This window comes from Mesoplodon mirus, assembly GCF_964341445.2.
Source record: "Mesoplodon mirus genome assembly, chromosome: 5".
Lineage (NCBI taxonomy): Eukaryota > Metazoa > Chordata > Mammalia > Artiodactyla > Ziphiidae > Mesoplodon > Mesoplodon mirus.
In genome coordinates, this window is record NC_138980.1 from 69,292,565 (window position 1) to 69,309,025 (window position 16,461).

A 16,461-nucleotide genomic window follows, 5' to 3' on the forward strand; every position below is an offset into this window, starting at 1 on the left:
AAGGTTTAAGAGCATAGGTTTGAGAATGAGACACTTAGGTTTAGTTCCTCCTCTTCTACTTAGCTTTAAGCCTCAGTTTCTTTTTCTCTAGAAGGGAAATTATACTAGAGCCCAGCAGGGTTGTTGTGAGGACCAGAGGAGTTGTAAGGATGCGGTTCAGGTGTTAGCATGGAGCTGGGGATAGCACATGTTCAACAGAAGTTATTAGCTGCTTTTGTTGTACAGGACTGAAGCAAAAAGGGTCATTTCCATCATGTTTCTATGCTCCCTTTTTGCCTTTGTGTTGGGCAACTTGGGGCCCAATTCAGGACTGTAAAAACCAGCTCTTCACAAGTGCCTGGAATGCATACTGCATCTGCTTCCTCTAAAGCATGGTGCCACATATTTTCTCATTGAATCCTTGTAACAACCCTGTGAGCAGAGGTTAAAATCCCCTTTTTACAAATGTGGGTTTTGAGGCTTATGGAGGTTGGGATTTATCTGGAGTCACCAGCTAGTAGGTGGCAGGGTTAGGATTCAAATCCAAGTCTATCTGGCTCTAGACCACCCACCTTCCCTAAGCAGGTGCCACCTTTAGTACTTTCTCTTCTGTTTGTATATTTTACATGACTTGACTTTGTAGTGTCAATGGCATTAGATGTTTTCCAGGCAGGTAGAGGATAAAACTTAAATAGATAAATAACAAGTGCCAAGGCAGTAGGCCAGCCCTCAGCCGTCCTCAAGAAGTCTCTGGGAGGAATGGCAGATGTGAAGCCAGGATAAGAGTAGGTTCAGCAGCCCAGCAGCCGAGCTCTGTCACTTCTTGACCGTAAGACACGGGGCGAATCCTCAACCTTGCTAAGCCTCTGTCTTCTCATCTGGAGAAAATAGCCCCTGCCCTTATAGGGTCATCTGGGGATAGAATGAGATAAACCATGTAAAGCCTACAACCCTGTGTTCGGTGATATCTCTATTGTCTTCACGACCACTGCTACCATTGGTAGTAGCGGGAGAGAGTATCCTTACCAGCACTTATAAAGCCCTCAGCTTGTGATGCTGTTGATCACAGGCCTTAGGAGTCAGTGGAATGTTCTCTGAATCTCTGAACCGTAGCCCTCTTCTCAGGGGCCAGGGCGTATATTCTCAAGCCTTCATATGTGCCCTGCGTTTTACACTTTGGATGGCACCACTGCCACCTGGTGGCCGCACATCCTTTGTGTAGGAGAGGCCCCCTAAGCACAGGCACCGAACCCACCTGAGCTCCCCATGTCAGAGCCAAACCTCCCACTATCCTGAGTAGTGCCTGACCACCGGTGAAGGCAGACACCTGGCCTCCAGCACAGTCTCACTTTCACAAGGAGGAAGGGCGGCTTGTGGACTTGGGTTCTGGAGAAAGCTAAAGGGGCTTTAGATACCCCTATGCACAACCTCTGTCAGGTGCCCACAATGGAAATTTAATGAAGACTTTAGGAAATAGTTCCTGGGTTATTAGGGCAAGGTCAGGTTTAGATCTGGAGAAGAAGGAGGTCAGAGACAATGTGCATGAGAACTGTTGTGTGGGACTTTTTTGTGTGTGTGTGGTACGTGGGCCTCTCACTGTTGTGGCCTCTCCCGTTGTGGAGTACAGGCTCTGGATGCGCAGGCTCAGTGGCCATGGCTCACGGGCCCAGCCGCTCTGCGGCATGTGGGGTCTTCCCGGACCGGGGCACGAACCTGTGTCCCCTGCATCGGCAGGCGGGCTCTGAACCACTGTGCCACCAGGGAAGCCCTTTTTTTTTTTTTTTTCAGAACACCTCTGGAAGGAGATGTTTCATTAACACTCATTTTCTCCAATAAAGATGTTAAAAAAAACACAAAAAAACCCAACAACCCCCCCCAAAAAAACACTCATTTGACCTTGAAACGTCAAACTAGTCTAACCACTGGGGATGGCTGATGGTAGAGGAGGAGGCTGAGAGAAAGGAAAGCTCTGGGCAGACCTGTACCAACACTGACGTCTGGGGGAGTGTTTTGTTGTTGTTGTTTTCTTTTAATAGCTAACATTTATTAGGCTTTTATTAAATATTTACAAATATTGTACCAAGTGTATAATATGCTATATCTTATTTAAAAATTTGTCCTTGTGGGCTTCCCTGGTGGTGCAGTGGTTGAGAGTCTGCCTGCCGATGCAGGGGACACGGGTTCGTGCCCCGGCCCGGGAGGATCCCACATGCCGCGGAGCGGCTGGGCCCGTGAGCCATGGCTGCTGAGCCCGAGCGTCCGGAGCCTGTGCTCCGAGACGGGAGAGGCCACAACAGTGAGAGGCCCGCATACCGCAAAAAAAAAAAAAAAAAAAAAAAAAAAATTTGTCCTTGTGATAAAATATGTACAATATAAACTTCATCATTATTAACCATTTTAAATGTACAGTTCAGTGGCATTAATTGCATTCACTGTGCTGTACAACCATCACCATATCCATTTCTAAAACTTTTTCATCATCCCAAATTGAAACTCTGTACCCATGAAGTACTAACTCTCTCAGGGAGCTTTTCATTCAAGCCAAGTGAGTTCTTTGGGAGAAGTAGCTATTCATGCATTTTTCCTTCTTCCCAAGCTTTTAAAGAGATCCTCTCCCACCCTTTTTCATTTTTAACTGACCCCAAACGTTCATGATTTGTCCCTACCTGCCTCAATCCCTCAGTAGGAGAGAGCAAAACGTTCCAAGAAAACGGAGTGTCCCTGGGGATAGTCTGTGGGGAAGGAGGTGTCCAGAGATAACAGAGGCGCCCTCACTGATCCTTCTTTTCCTGCCATCTCCAACACTGCCCAGCAGGTGATGGCCCTGGCCACATTCCCATTCCTAGTTACAGGTGGGAGACCCAGGAGCAGCTCAGCCAGGCCTGTGCATGACAGCTTGAGGGCTGAGATAATTGAGGTGGGGAGGCCCTTCTCATTCTCTGACTGGACCTGAGGGCCTCTGGGTCAGAACCTTTGCCTTGTGCATCATTTTCTCCCCGGGGTCCAGCACAGAGCTGCCCAACCAGGAGACATTCAATCACTGTTAGCTGCTGAATGGAACTGACCTTGCCAACAGCTCCCAAACACTCCAGCAAAGAAGACATGAAGTAGCCTCCAAAGACCACACTACCCCTTACAGATATGCCACGTAGCAATCTGACCTGTGCCCAAGCGTGGAGATACCAGCATGGTTCACCCTTAGCTTTGCTTGTGAAATATTTAGGCTGAGCACCTGCTTAAGTCCTTGGCTCTAGAATAAGGCATGAAGAAGCCACAGCCCCAGCTTAGATGGGGTCCAAGTGGAGGTCAGTTGGTGGGACTTTTGTGCAGGACATTCTTTCTGCTCTGATACCACTGCTCTGTTGGAGGGTGCCTCACTGGACACTTCTCTCTGAGGCTTGCACTGTAAGATAATGAATATGAATTCTTCTTCTTGAATATCACCTTATTATACCCAGTGCCTCCAAGGGTTGGCTGATGCATCCCACCATTTTCCTCTTTCCCTCCCTCTCCTTCTCTCAAATATCTGACCATTTGCCTTAAACATTATAATATGTTCCAACCAGAAGGCATGTGGAAAGAAGCTTTAGGGACAATCAGTTGTCTTTGTTTTGCATAATTTCGTTAAGCCTGTAAACAAACAAACAAACACAACCTGTGAGGTTGTGGGGGACTTTAATACACCCATCTTACATCTTACAGATGAGGAAACTGAGGATCAGAGGAGTTAAATGGTAGAGCTGGGATTTGTATCCCTATCTGCTTGATGCCAGAGCTTAATCACTTACTCCATTGTGCTCTTGAGATGCAGGAGGTGGGCACTAAGCTGTAACTCTGTGGACCTTTGTCTTAGGGTCTGAGATGGTGCGGTGTGGGAACGAATGAGTGTGAGAGTACAGGAATGACTCAGCCCAGGGAGATGGCTTGGGAAATGGGGCCGAGTTCTGCACCAGGATCACCTATGGGTTATTACCTCTAGACAGTTGAAGAAGAAGCTTTGATAAAGAATAACAACACCTGTAAGGACTTCCTCATCGAGGCCATGAAATATCATCTGCTCCCTCTGGATCAGAGGCTCTTGATTAAAAACCCAAGGACGAAGCCCAGGACTCCAGTTAGCCTGCCCAAGGTAAGCCCCAGCCCAGTCACTGCCAAGAGTTAGAACTGTAATCTGGGAAAATGGCCTTGTACTCCTGTCTCCACGTCTCTCCTCACCCATGGCTGCCCTGCATCTCGGTTGTATTTACCACCTAGGAGATGGAGTCTGCTAGTTCCTCATGAATCTGCTGGTACCTCTCTCTTCTGGGGTCTTCCTTTCCTAAGAGTTTCAAGGTAACCTTCACTGTCACCAGGGAGGTTTGTGAATAACTCAGGTCTCTTTCTTCTTCCCTTCCTGTTTTACACCATGGTTTGGGCTCTGTTTCTTGTGGAAGCAGAGGAGTAGCTGGGTGGGTCTTGATGTAGTGACGGCCACAGCAGTCCTCTTTCTAGGCCATTCTTTGAGTCAGAACAGTCCTAGTCTGGTTTCTCCCCTCACCACAGAGCCATAAGGGACAATTAGGGCTGCCAGAGGAGAAAGGGGCCCTTAAGGAGTCCTACAGGTAAGGAAGTGGGGGAAAGATATGGGGGAAATGAGAGCGTGTGAGGGGGCATGCAGGGGGAGGGAAGGATGAGCGTAGGAGGTGACACCATGATGGAAGGTCTGTGCTGGGTACTGGCTCTCTGGTTCCCTGCAAGTCCCCTCCCCTCCGTGGTCCTCAGGTTCCTCACATGTAGAATGAAGGATGCTGCACTAGATGGTCTCTAAAGGCCTTTCTACCTTGGCATTCGAGTCATCTTTCCAGGATCCTAACATGAAGTCTAGGGGGAGGTCCCAGCCAACCCAGGAGGAAGGGTAGAGGAGAGGAATGAGTCGTGTTGGCTCATCCACTACAAGTAGGCAGCACCCAGGAATTACCTAGGTCCTTGCCTTGTCCTTCTCTTGCTCTTTGTGGTTGGCTGCCTTACTCCTCGCCTGCTGCTTCCAGGAAGGGTTTCACGGGGCTGGAGAAGCATGTTGTCCAAGACCAGATATTTGGATTTTCCGAGGTTTGCTTCTCTCCACTCTGCTCTGTGACCCCAGATCATGGAGAACATAGTGGTTGCAATGTGAACAAAGGTTACAAATGTCCCAGATAATAATATAAGCAGCTGACATTTATTGAGTACTTACCGTGTACCAAGCAGTGAGCTGAAGATATCGCATAGAAAGTAGAGGCAGTTATCCTAGTTCAGGAAGGAGGAAACTGAGGGTCAGAGAGATTAACTGACTTGCCCAAAGTCAACACAGCTAATGTGGTGGAACCAGGGTTTTTTTTTGTTTTGTTTTAATAAATTTATTTATTTTATTTATTTATTTTTGGCTGCGTTGGGTCTTCACTGCTGCGTGCGGGCTTTCTCTAGTTGCGGTGAGCGGGGGCTACTCTTTGTTATGGTGTGTGAGCTTCTCATTGTGGTGGCTTCTCTTGTTGCAGAGCATGGGCTCTAGGTGCACGTGCTTCAGTAGTTGTGGCACGTGGGCTCAGTAGTTGTGGCACATGGGCTTAGTTGCTCCACGGCATGTGGGATCTTCCCAGACCAGGGCTCGAACCCCTGTCGCCTACATTGGCAGGCGGATTCTTACCCAGTGTGCTACCAGGGAAGCTCCCTGGAACCAGGTTTTGAATTGAGTCTTTCTCCCGCTCCAAACCTGTTCTTGAACCCTTACCATCCTGTACCTGCTCCACCTTTGTAAACCTGATTTTTACCTACCTGTCTGCCTCCTGTTGCACAGTGCCAGCTAGGAGGGGCAGCCACAGGGCATGGGTCTCAGCCTTGGGACCATTTGCCTTATTGCATGTTGATGCGTTTTGTTTTGTTGGAACATTGCATCAAAACTTCTTCACATTTTTCAAAATGAAAATAACTTAGCTTTCTTTGATTATAGAAATGTATGCTCATTATAGATTATTAAAAGGATTTCAAAATAAAGTAAAAATCACCTGAAATCCCTCCACCCAGGGACAGTCACTGCTATCATTTCGATGAATTTTCTTCCAGACATATCTCTGTGCACTTATTCACAAATAGGTCAAACTGCACACTTTTAGATAAATGGACTTTTGCTACACAGATTGAAATCTTTTTCTCCTACTCAACCAGATGCTACAGACTATATTCAATGTTATCACTGTGGGTAAAAACAGCATTTAAATTGTTAATAGGTGCATGGCATTTAATTATATTTATGTGCTATTATTTATGTAACTGTCATCTATTGATGGGCCTTGCAATAATTTCCATTTCTTAAAATATCTAAACATATATGTGTCAAATATGCTTTAAAAGATGGCATCTTGTTTTGGTTTGCATTTCTTTAATTGTGAGTAAGATTAATCTTGGTTTCAAAGGATTATTGGCATTTGTATATTTGGGGTGTGTGGAAATTCCCTGTTGATGTCCTTTGCCCATTTTTCTGTTAGACTGTATTTTTTTTATTAATGGTTTTTACATGCTCTTTTTAAAGAGTTTAGGCCCTTGTATGTGTTTTACATATTTTTTTCTTAGTTTGTAGCTTGTCTCTAAACTTGTTTGTAACATTTTGAATCTCGAAAAATAATAAGTAGTCAAATTAATCTATCTTCTGCTTTATAGCTTAGGTTTTGCTTAGAAATGTTTTCCCTGCTCTGAGATTTAAAAAAAAAATACTCTGTGTTTTCTTCAAGTACTTTTATGATTTCTGTTTTATGTTTGAATCTTTGATGCACTTAGAATTTGTTTTGGTGTAAAGAGTGAGGGTAGGAATTCAGGTTTATTTGTATTGCAGGTCATGAGGCTGTTGCCTCAAAGTTATCTTATTAAATAATCTCTCTCTCCCATGGACTTGAATATCACCTTCATTATGATCTAAATTTCTACCAACTTTGTGTCTGGAGAATATTGATTCTAAGGTGCACTGTTGTTTTGTGTGCAGGCGGTTTTTTTATATCCCGGGTTTTCAGCTGGCCTTATTGCTTGTCTGTGACTTTTCTCTTTGAAAACTGAGGTTCTCATCCTATCTAATATCAGGTTAATGACGTCTTTTCCTGGGGAGTGTATTCTGGAGCTAAGGAAATGGTGCAGAGCTGGCCCATTTTCTTTGTGTGGTGACCCTACCCAGTGGCCTCTCCTTTTCTAGGCTCCATGTCTGGCTTTTACCGCATACACCCAAGAAAAGACAGTTTTGAAAATCAAAGCCAAGTTTGTATCTGAGCCTGGACCAAGCATGCTTGAGACAACCCTCCCCCACCCCCCACCCCCCTGCTCCCCACCTCTGCAACATACCTTGTGTCCCTTCCCAGATACTGAGTCTATAATTGAGAAGAGTCCACCCCCTGTTTCAGGAGGCCAAAGCTGTCCCCCTGTTGCCTCTACTCCTTAGGGACCATTTATTTTCCAAATGAAAATGTTTAGGTTTCTGAGCACATGGCCTTCTGCAGGCGACTGGAACCATGATTTCCTTTGAATCTGTTGAAGGAATTTAAAAAAAGGCGTTGCTGCTCTCTGCCTCATTGTTCCCCCAGCTTTAATCCTTAAATGATTTAAGGTTATATTGTCCACGCTGCTTCTCAAACTCTACTCCTGTCACCATTGTGTGGGCACTTGAATTAACAAGATCTCCACTGTGGGTTTGAGGAGTGGGGTGTGCTGAGGGGAAGTGTCACTTTGAGGATTATGGACAGTGCCTTATCTCATTAAATCATGATAATAATAGGTCAGTGCTAGTCATATCCCTACTTTACAGAGTTTAATCAGAGAGGTTAAGTAACTTGCCCAGTAATACAGCTAGTAAGTGCAGAGCTGGGGTTTGAACAAGGTCTGTTCCACTCCAAAGTCTTGTACCAAACTGCCTTCAGGGACAGGTTTTCACGTTTTGGTGGCAGATAAAAAAAGATTCTTTTCTTTCTCTTCCTTTTCTTTTCTCTTTTCTTTCTTTTCCCTTCCCTCCCCCTATTTTTCCTTCCTCCCTCCCTCCCTCCCTCCCTTCCTTCCCTTCATCTTTCTTTTTTTTTCTTTCGCATCAAAATATTCTTTAATTAAAGCTCTATAATATCTCATTCATCTCATTGAGATGCATTTCTAATACATTTACTTCTTTTTTTTAAAGTTAGGACTTTATATTTTTAGAGCAGTTTTAGATTCGTAGCAAAATTGAGGGGGGGACTTCCCTGGTGGTCCCGTGGTTAAGACTCTACGCTCCCAGTGCAGGGGGCCTGGGTTCAATCCCTGGTCAGGGAACTAGGTCCCGCATGCCGCAACTAAGAGCCTACATGCTGCAACTAAAGATCTCCTGTGCCACAATGAAGATCCTACATGCAGCAACAAAGATCCCGTGGGCTGCAACTAAGACCCGGCACAGCCAAATAAATAAATAAGTAAATAAATAAATATTTTTTTAAAAATTGAGGGGAAGGTACAGAGATTCCCCATATACCTTCTGCCCCCGCATATGCGTAGCTTTCCTCATTATCAACATCCCATATTTTTTAAAATTCCTGTTTATTGAGGTACAATAATTTATTCACAGTAAAATTTGCTCTTTTTAAAAAGGGATGCAATTTGATGAATTTTGACAAATGCATGCAGTCATATATCCACCATCCTCATCAAAATATAGAATATTTTAATCACTCCAAAAAGTTCCCTTGTGCTGCTTTGCAGTCAAGCGCCTTCTCCCACCCCCAGCTCCTGACAGCTACTGATCTGATTTCTGTCCTTACAGTCTTCTCTTTTCTAGAATGTCATAAATGTATTGTAATTATGCCATATGTAGCCTTTTGAGCTTGCCTTATTTCTCTTAACATCATGTTTTTGAGATTCATCCATGTTGTTGCATGTATTGAGAGTTAATTCCTTTATATTGCTAAGGAATATTCCATTGTATGGATTTACTGTAATTTGTTTATCCATTTACTGGCTGATGGACGTTTGGGTGTTCAGTTTTTGGCTATTACAAATAAAGCTGCTTTGAACATTCACTTACAGATTTTTGTGTGGACATGTATTTTAATTTCTCTTGGGTAAATACTTTAAATTCTCTTGGGAGTAGGATTGTTGGGCTGAATGGTAACTGTAAGTTTAACTTTTTAAGAAATTGCTAAACTGTCTTTCAAGATCACTGTGCCATTGTGCTTTCCCATCAGCAATGTACGAGAGTTCTTGTTACTCCACTGTCTCACCACTCCTTGTATTATCTATTCAAAAAATATTTGGCCATTCTAGTAGGTATGTGGTTGTATCTCACTGTGGTTTTAATGTGCATTTCTCTAATGATTAATGATGTTGAGTATCTTTTCGTGTGCTTATTTGCCATTTGTTTGTCTTCTTTGGTGAAGTCTTTGTTCAAATCTTTCCCCATTTAAAAAATTATTTTCTAATTATTGAGTTGTAAGAGTTCTTTATAGGTCTGGCCAACTCAAAGTCTTTGCTTTTGACCATGACATGATACTAACCCCACAAAGATGATAGTAGCAGGTCTAATTGCTGAGTACGTGCCAAGCGCTAAGCTGAGTGATTTACATTTATTATCTAATAGGATTTCCAAAATTGTCATTATCCCCCTTTTACACGTGGGGAAATTGGATCTCAGGTTATGTCATCTACTCGCTGTGTATTAGTTATCAATTTCTGCATTTCACATTACCCTAACCTTGGTGGCTTAACACAGCAAACGTTTCTTATCTTAGTTTCTGTGGGCAGGGATCCTGGAGAGGCTTAGCTGGGTCATCCTGGCCCAGGGCCTCTCGTGGGGTTGTAGTCGAGCTGCTGGTTGTGACTGCAGTCACCCCCAGGCTTCTTTGGGGAGGATCTGATTCTAAGCTTATTCTTGTGGTTGCTTGTAAGGTATCAGTTCCCCACCCCACAGGCCTTTCCATAAGCTGCTCGGGTGTCCTCATGACATGGCAGCTGGCTTCCCCAGAGTGAGTGATTCTACAGCAAAAGAATGAGAGAGCACGCCCATGACAGAAGCTGTAGTCTTTAAATAACCTTCTCTCAAAGTGATGTCCCATCACATCTGCTGTATTTTATTTCCTGGGTGCGAGTCAGCAAGTCTACCCCACACTCAAGGGAGGGGGTGGTTATTAAGTTCCATGTCTTGAGTGGAGGAATATCAAAGAATTTGCGATGTATCTGGAAGCACAGCTAGTAAATAGCTAAGCTGAGTTTTAAGTTCAGGCTGACTGACTTCAGACCTTGCCTCCACATTTCACAAAAGCATTTTAGCTGAGTACTGGGTAGAAAGAAACCTGATTCCTACCCTCTGAGGACTTTTAAGAAGTCCCTCTGAGAAAGTAAGGTAGAAATATACAAGTGGTCAAATAAAAGGAGGAAGAAGAGAAGTTGAGAGACAATGGGGCTACTTGGAGGAGTGGCCACAGGAATTCCAAGGGCCAGCTGGCTTGTGCTTTCATGAATTCAGTCCAAGTTGGCTTTCTGACAGAGCTGACTTTGAGAAACAAAGGGGTGGGGAGAGATTTGCACATTGTTCTCAGCAATTCTCAGCAGAGAACCTGTTTGCCAGCCAAACCTCCTCCCTGAAAGAAACAAGACTCTGCCTTGAGATAGCTGCAGAGGCTAAGAAGGGTGTTTTTTTCTTGTGCCATATATGCATTGATCATACTGACATATTCAAGCCAGAACAGCTAATAGCATCATCTGGGCTCCCACAAATTCACCACCCAGCACTTTCCCTGAGGCTGGGTTGCCATGGACAACCAGGGGCTGTCTCCCAGCCACTCACGATACTCCTGCGTTACCTTGTGCTGCAGATGGCAGCAGAGAAATGAGGTTCCAGGAAGATGCAAATAAACCCTTTGGAGAGGTACTGAATCTGGCACTTTTCACTGTCATTTCAGTGCAGTTGACATCTTTATTCAACTCTTTAAAATGACACCAAAAAGCCATTTGGGTTGGAAGTGGGTGGCTTCCTCCTGAGTTGGTCTGTCCTGCTTTCAGAAGACAGTGTTGGAAACAAGGCTGTTGGCAGGGTGGGTAGGATGACTTCTCACCTGGGCCAGGCCCATGGATGGACACTGCTCCTCCCACATCTCGGTCCTTTAAATGGACTCAGGCAAGACCCTGGGGTCCTGAAAAAACCCCGTCATTATACCTGGAATTACTGGTGCTCACTTTCCTGTTCACAGATCATAAGCGTCCTTTTCTACCGTTTGTTGGGAATCTGTTTTAGCAGCTGCTTTAAACTGTAGTAATGATGCTGGTGTTGATCTAATAATAGAAGTTAACATTTAGTGTGTGCTGTTTACCGAACGCTGTGCTAAATGCTTTATATCATTTAAGTCTCCTGACACCCATGGGAGAAACATCCTATTATCCTGATATTTTAGGTGATGGATGTGAGCTTGGCAAGGTTAAGTGCCTGCCCAGGTTCACACAGCTAGTTAGTGACGGGGCTGGTATTTGAGCGCAGGTGTGTCTGACTCCAAAGTCCATTTCCCACTCCCGCTCTCCTCCCTGGGTCTTGCTCCCGCACTGCTGCTTCTTCACCCCTCATGGTCCATACACCTTGGCTGTCAGTCCTTGCCTGGAGCACCTGTTGCTCAGAACCTGCTGGGACAAGTCTTCTGCCTCGACCTCGACATGCTCCTTCGGATGAATTTTTGGTGTTAGCCCTGCGGCCCCACGCACCAGGGTAAGAGAGACTCTCGCTTCCTGCCCTGGCCCGAGGGACCGACTGGCTGGGCCTGCCTTCTGCCCAGCTCACCGGTCATGGAAGAGAGTTTGGACACACACTCTACTCTTGCCTGATGAACAAGGTGTGCAGAGCCTGGGTCATTCCACTCCCCTGAGTGCAGAGTCTAATGACTTAGGGTTAGGCTCCTGATGCACAAATGGGCTGGAAAGCTCTGCGCTGTTCACTTCCTGCCCTTCCCCTGGCTAGTCTCTGCTACCTGATGGCTCTCAGACACAGAGCAATTGTCATGTTGTGAGAAGGGACCAACATGCCTGCACTGCCACAGTCACACTGGTGGAGTTCAGACTCATCCAAGTGAAAGAAACAGTGTTAAATGTTTTTTAAAAAACCATCTCGTTATGCTGGGAGTGAAATTTCCTTCCCAAGGAATCAGGTAGTCTTTACATGGTCTCACTAATGTCCCTAAAGTAAATGGCCATTTGACTTTCTAAAATGAGAGTGTTTTCCTTGGGAGTGGTCCAGTAGCCATGCCCCGCACAGTCGAGTCTGGCTCACCAGTGTTGTGTCACCCAGAACTCTCCACTCACCAAGAGGTCTGCAGCCTTTAACACAGTGATGACTGAGACTTGGGGTCAGGACCCTGGGTGCCCTGCAGGGCTCCCAAGTACATTGCTGTCCTTGAGTGTGATGAGGTTATGTTTGGTCTAGCATAATTATTAGCCTGGAACTAGTTCTTTAGTATTTTATGATTCCCATATGACCACCGGTAGTTCTTACTCAGGGTTACCTTGAAGGATAAATGTTAAACATAGTGATCATTTAATAAGCTGATTTGATTCAGTAATTTCTATTAAAGACATTACACATCTTTAGTAAAGTGGGACTTAGAGGTGTCAGGGGAAGAAAGAAATATGCCTATTGAAGTCTTTGGGCCTGAGTTTTTCTGGAAATGTCAAATGTGGGCTTGCAAGAAAGAACGGTTCAAGTCTCTTCTTGCCCTGACAAGAAGAGACTTGAGTAGCTAGAGGTTTACAGTTTCAGAGACGTAATACATGTAGACTTTGGGGAATACTCGTTTTTGTCTGATTGGTTGCTAAAATCAGGTATCTATGGAAACAACCATCTGTTAGTAGTCAAGATAGGAAATTTATTCTTTTTATGCTGTACAATTACACAGTGATGACCGTAGTGCTCCTTGTATGATGGCTTTTTGTAAGACCTGCCATAGAAATTGGACTTCTTATGTCTACGAGAGAATGAGAAAGTATACCTACTCCTCCCTCTGTCTTGAGCTACCTCCACATTTTCAGAAACCAACGGTCCTACTCCCACGAAACCTCATAATTGCTCTTCCCAGATTATTGTACAAGTTTGGAATTTTAAAAGTCGTCTCTCACCAGTGGTTTTATAAGCTCAAAGGCAAGTTTATTTTGAAAACCTTGTTCTGTAACTTTTTTGTCTTTCTATGCAGGTTTTACTTTAACATTAAATTTTTTGCATTTCTATAATATCGCTTCTGTGTTACTATGAAAATTCTCAGAGATGAGTGCTGGATTTTCTCCAATATGAATGTACCTCCCTACCCTGGCGGAAGATGGTTTCTGGGACATGGTTAAGTCCCCTGAAGCTTTGCCTTTTTTGTTTATAGAAGAAGCCTTGATAGCTTATGCAAAGAATAAACAGGCTTCTGGTGGTTGAGTCAAAAGATGGGAAAAGCTCTCTCTTTCTCTTTTTGTTTTTCTCAAATTCTGTCCCCGGAATTGTAATCTGGTGTCTAACATGTTTTAACCCAAGAAAGAGACATTCTAGCTTGTGTTTTTTTTTTTTTTTTAATTTAACTGTGTTTTTTTTTAATTTAAAAAATTTATTTAATTTATTTATTTTTGGCTGTGTTGGGTCTTTGTTGCTGCATGTGGGCTTTCTCTAGTTGCGGCGAGGGGGGGCCACTCTTCATTGAGGTGTGCAGGCTTCTCATTGCGGTGGCTTCTCTTGTTGCGGAGCACGGGCTCTAGGCACGCGGGCTTCAGTAGTTGTGGCACATGTGTTCAGTAGTTGTGGCTCATGGGCTCTAGAGCGCAGGCTCAGTGGTTGTGGCGCACGAGCTTAGTTGCCTCACGGCATGTGGGATCTTCCTGGACCAGGGCTTGAACCCGAGTCCCCTGCGTTGGCAGGCAGATTTTTAACCACTGTGCCACCAGGGAAGCCCCGTAACTGTGTATTTTTTCATTTAACTCTTTGCATGTGGTCTTTACTATTCATTTATTCTTTATTCCAAATAAATATTTGAGTCGTCACTTTTACCTGGTACCCTAGGGCCCTAGGGTTATCTTGGTGATTGAGGCAGGTACATTTTTCTGCGCTGGCAGGGCTCACTGTCTAGAAGGGAGACAAGGTTACTGGACAGTTACAGCACAACGTGGAGCACTTTTAGTGGGAGACCCCAGGGCATATGTGATCTCAGAGAACGACCTGTAACTCAGCTTTGGAGGTCAGAGAGGTCCTCTTGGAGGAAGTGACGTGTAAACTGAGACCTGAAAGATAAGCAGGTGTTGAGAGGGCGTGGATCAGATGGGGGAAGAGTGTTTCAAGGAGAGGGTGTTGGGTACTTGATGTCACCGCAGAAAGAAAACTAAAAACTAGTTTTATTCTCAGTTAGCCCCAAAATCAGATTTCAAAGAAAATCCTTGTAATGGTTTGACTTCATTTCAACTTTACCAACTCAAAACCAGAAAGACAGTACAAGTTCTAGGTATGTTTATGAATGCGGGTCATTCAGCCCTGGAGGAATAAGTTGGGCATTGTCTGAAGTTTGCCAAGAGGCTGTGTTCATTAACATCCCCCTTGAACTGTTCATGGATGCCTATCTAAGCAAAGAATTACAAATGGGAAGGAATGTAGAATTCTGCATCTCTCTGAAAAGGGCTGCTCTTGACACAGAGCAGTGGACCTTCTGAGCAGAGGAAAGTCAAATGCAGAACATTTATTTATGGAGGCAACAACAGCTCTAAGTCTGGACTGTGTGTCCTGGGTTCCTTTGGCATGTTCCAGAAGTCAGAACGGAATTCTGAGTTTTTAAACATTGGTCACTTACATTCGGTCACAGAAGCGCTATAGACTAACCCTGATGACCAGTGACCGCCCATAACTCTGATGACCAGTTACCACCCACATGGGCAGTAGGTGAGGCTGAATCTAGAATTTTGGGTCATAAGTAATTGATCTTGAGCAATGATTGTCAGCCCTATACCTGTCTCCCTATATGATGGATAATGTTCAGCTGAGGGGTGTACTCCTATGCACTCACAGATTTTTTTTTTTTTTTTTTTTTTTTTTGCGGTACGTGGGCCTCTCACTGTTGTGGCCTCACCCGTTGCGGAGCACAGGCTTCGGATGCACAGGCTCAGCGACCATGGCTTACGGGCCCAGCCGCTCTGCAGCATGTGGGATCTTCCCGGACCAGGGCACGAACCCGTGTCCCCTGCATCTGCAGGTGGACTCTCAACCACTGCGCCACCAGGGAAGCCCACGCTCACAGATTTTGATGATCACTTTTCTCCCCAAATATGCTTTGCAGGGAAGCAAAGAGCACTATGATAATTATAACGGCAGAAATGGTTGATGGCACATCATCAGGAAATCTCTATGTTTGTGGGTTAAAACAGGGGTTGTCAAAGTATGACTCTTGGAAATGCAGCATCAGCATCAACTGGGAACTTGTTAGAATGCATATTTTCAGTCCCGCTTCAGACCTACTGAATCAGAAACTCTGTGGGGTAGGGCCCAGCAATTTGTGTCTCAACAAGCCCTCAAGGGGATTCTGATGCACACTGAACTTTGAGAAACATTGTGGTAAATAGACAAGCCACAGATAATGAGAAGATCCTGTGACTTATATTGATTGTCTGCCTGTGACTTTATCCCTTTCTCTCCACTTAAGGCAACTTGGAATGAGTGAGTGAGAGTGAAGTCATTGTGGGGACAGCCATGAATTTGTAGACTTACTGACATATGTAAACTATCGTTAACTTTGGTGCTTTAATTTTTATTTATTAATAACACATGACAAAAGTCACAGCAATGGGGATACCACAGTGAACTGCTGAAGTTCTGTTGCTGCAGCCAGAACAGTGGCTGTCATTGTTTTTTTTAAATACTACATCCTACGCTAAGAAATATGTTTAAATTGCTCTCTAGGAGATATATATGTGTGTGTATAACCAGAACAAATATTTCATGAAATAACATCCTTACTATATTTTCTGTGCTGTACTATTAAAAAGTATGCTGGTTGAAACCTGTTAAATTGATCTAGTGACCCACCAATGAAATGTGACCTGCAGTTTGAAAAACACGGTGTAGTGAGCTGTCCTGGCATAGACCCTGTCTCTGGAGCAGGAGAGAGGTGGGGCTGCACTCACCCCCGTGTTAGGTGCACTTGGCTCTCAGTCTCTCTTCTGCTGCTCTTAGCTGTGTGACCTTGGGCAATTTACCTATGTTCTCTGAGCTTTACTTTCCTGACCTGTCAATGTGGATGATAATATCTACCTTGCAGTGTTGTGGTGACAAACAGATGACAACATACTTCACAAGATGACTGGCAGTGGTAGCTACTACCTTACTTGTGGAAATAATACTATAACACTGTTTTTTCAGAACATCATCAGTTACATGCATTTTTGTGGTGACCACCACAAAGTGGTGTTTTGCAAATTTTTCCCCATACTGCAGTGAATAAGTGCTCCCTATAATCTACGCATTCAGAAATATTTTTG

The 16,461-nt window shown here is 44.4% G+C and overlaps 1 protein-coding gene across 1 annotated transcript in view; it reads left to right on the forward strand.

The window, feature by feature from the left end:
- The window catches only part of KLHL3 (kelch like family member 3), a gene marked incomplete at both ends in the record, with an annotated part of 109,948 nt that overhangs the window by 76,668 nt on the left and 16,819 nt on the right, over window positions 1–16,461 (forward strand). The window contains one exon of the mRNA XM_082621730.1: window positions 3,959–4,108. Coding sequence (XP_082477856.1) covers window positions 3,959–4,108 — 150 coding nt within the window. The remainder of the gene's footprint in view (window positions 1–3,958; window positions 4,109–16,461) is intronic.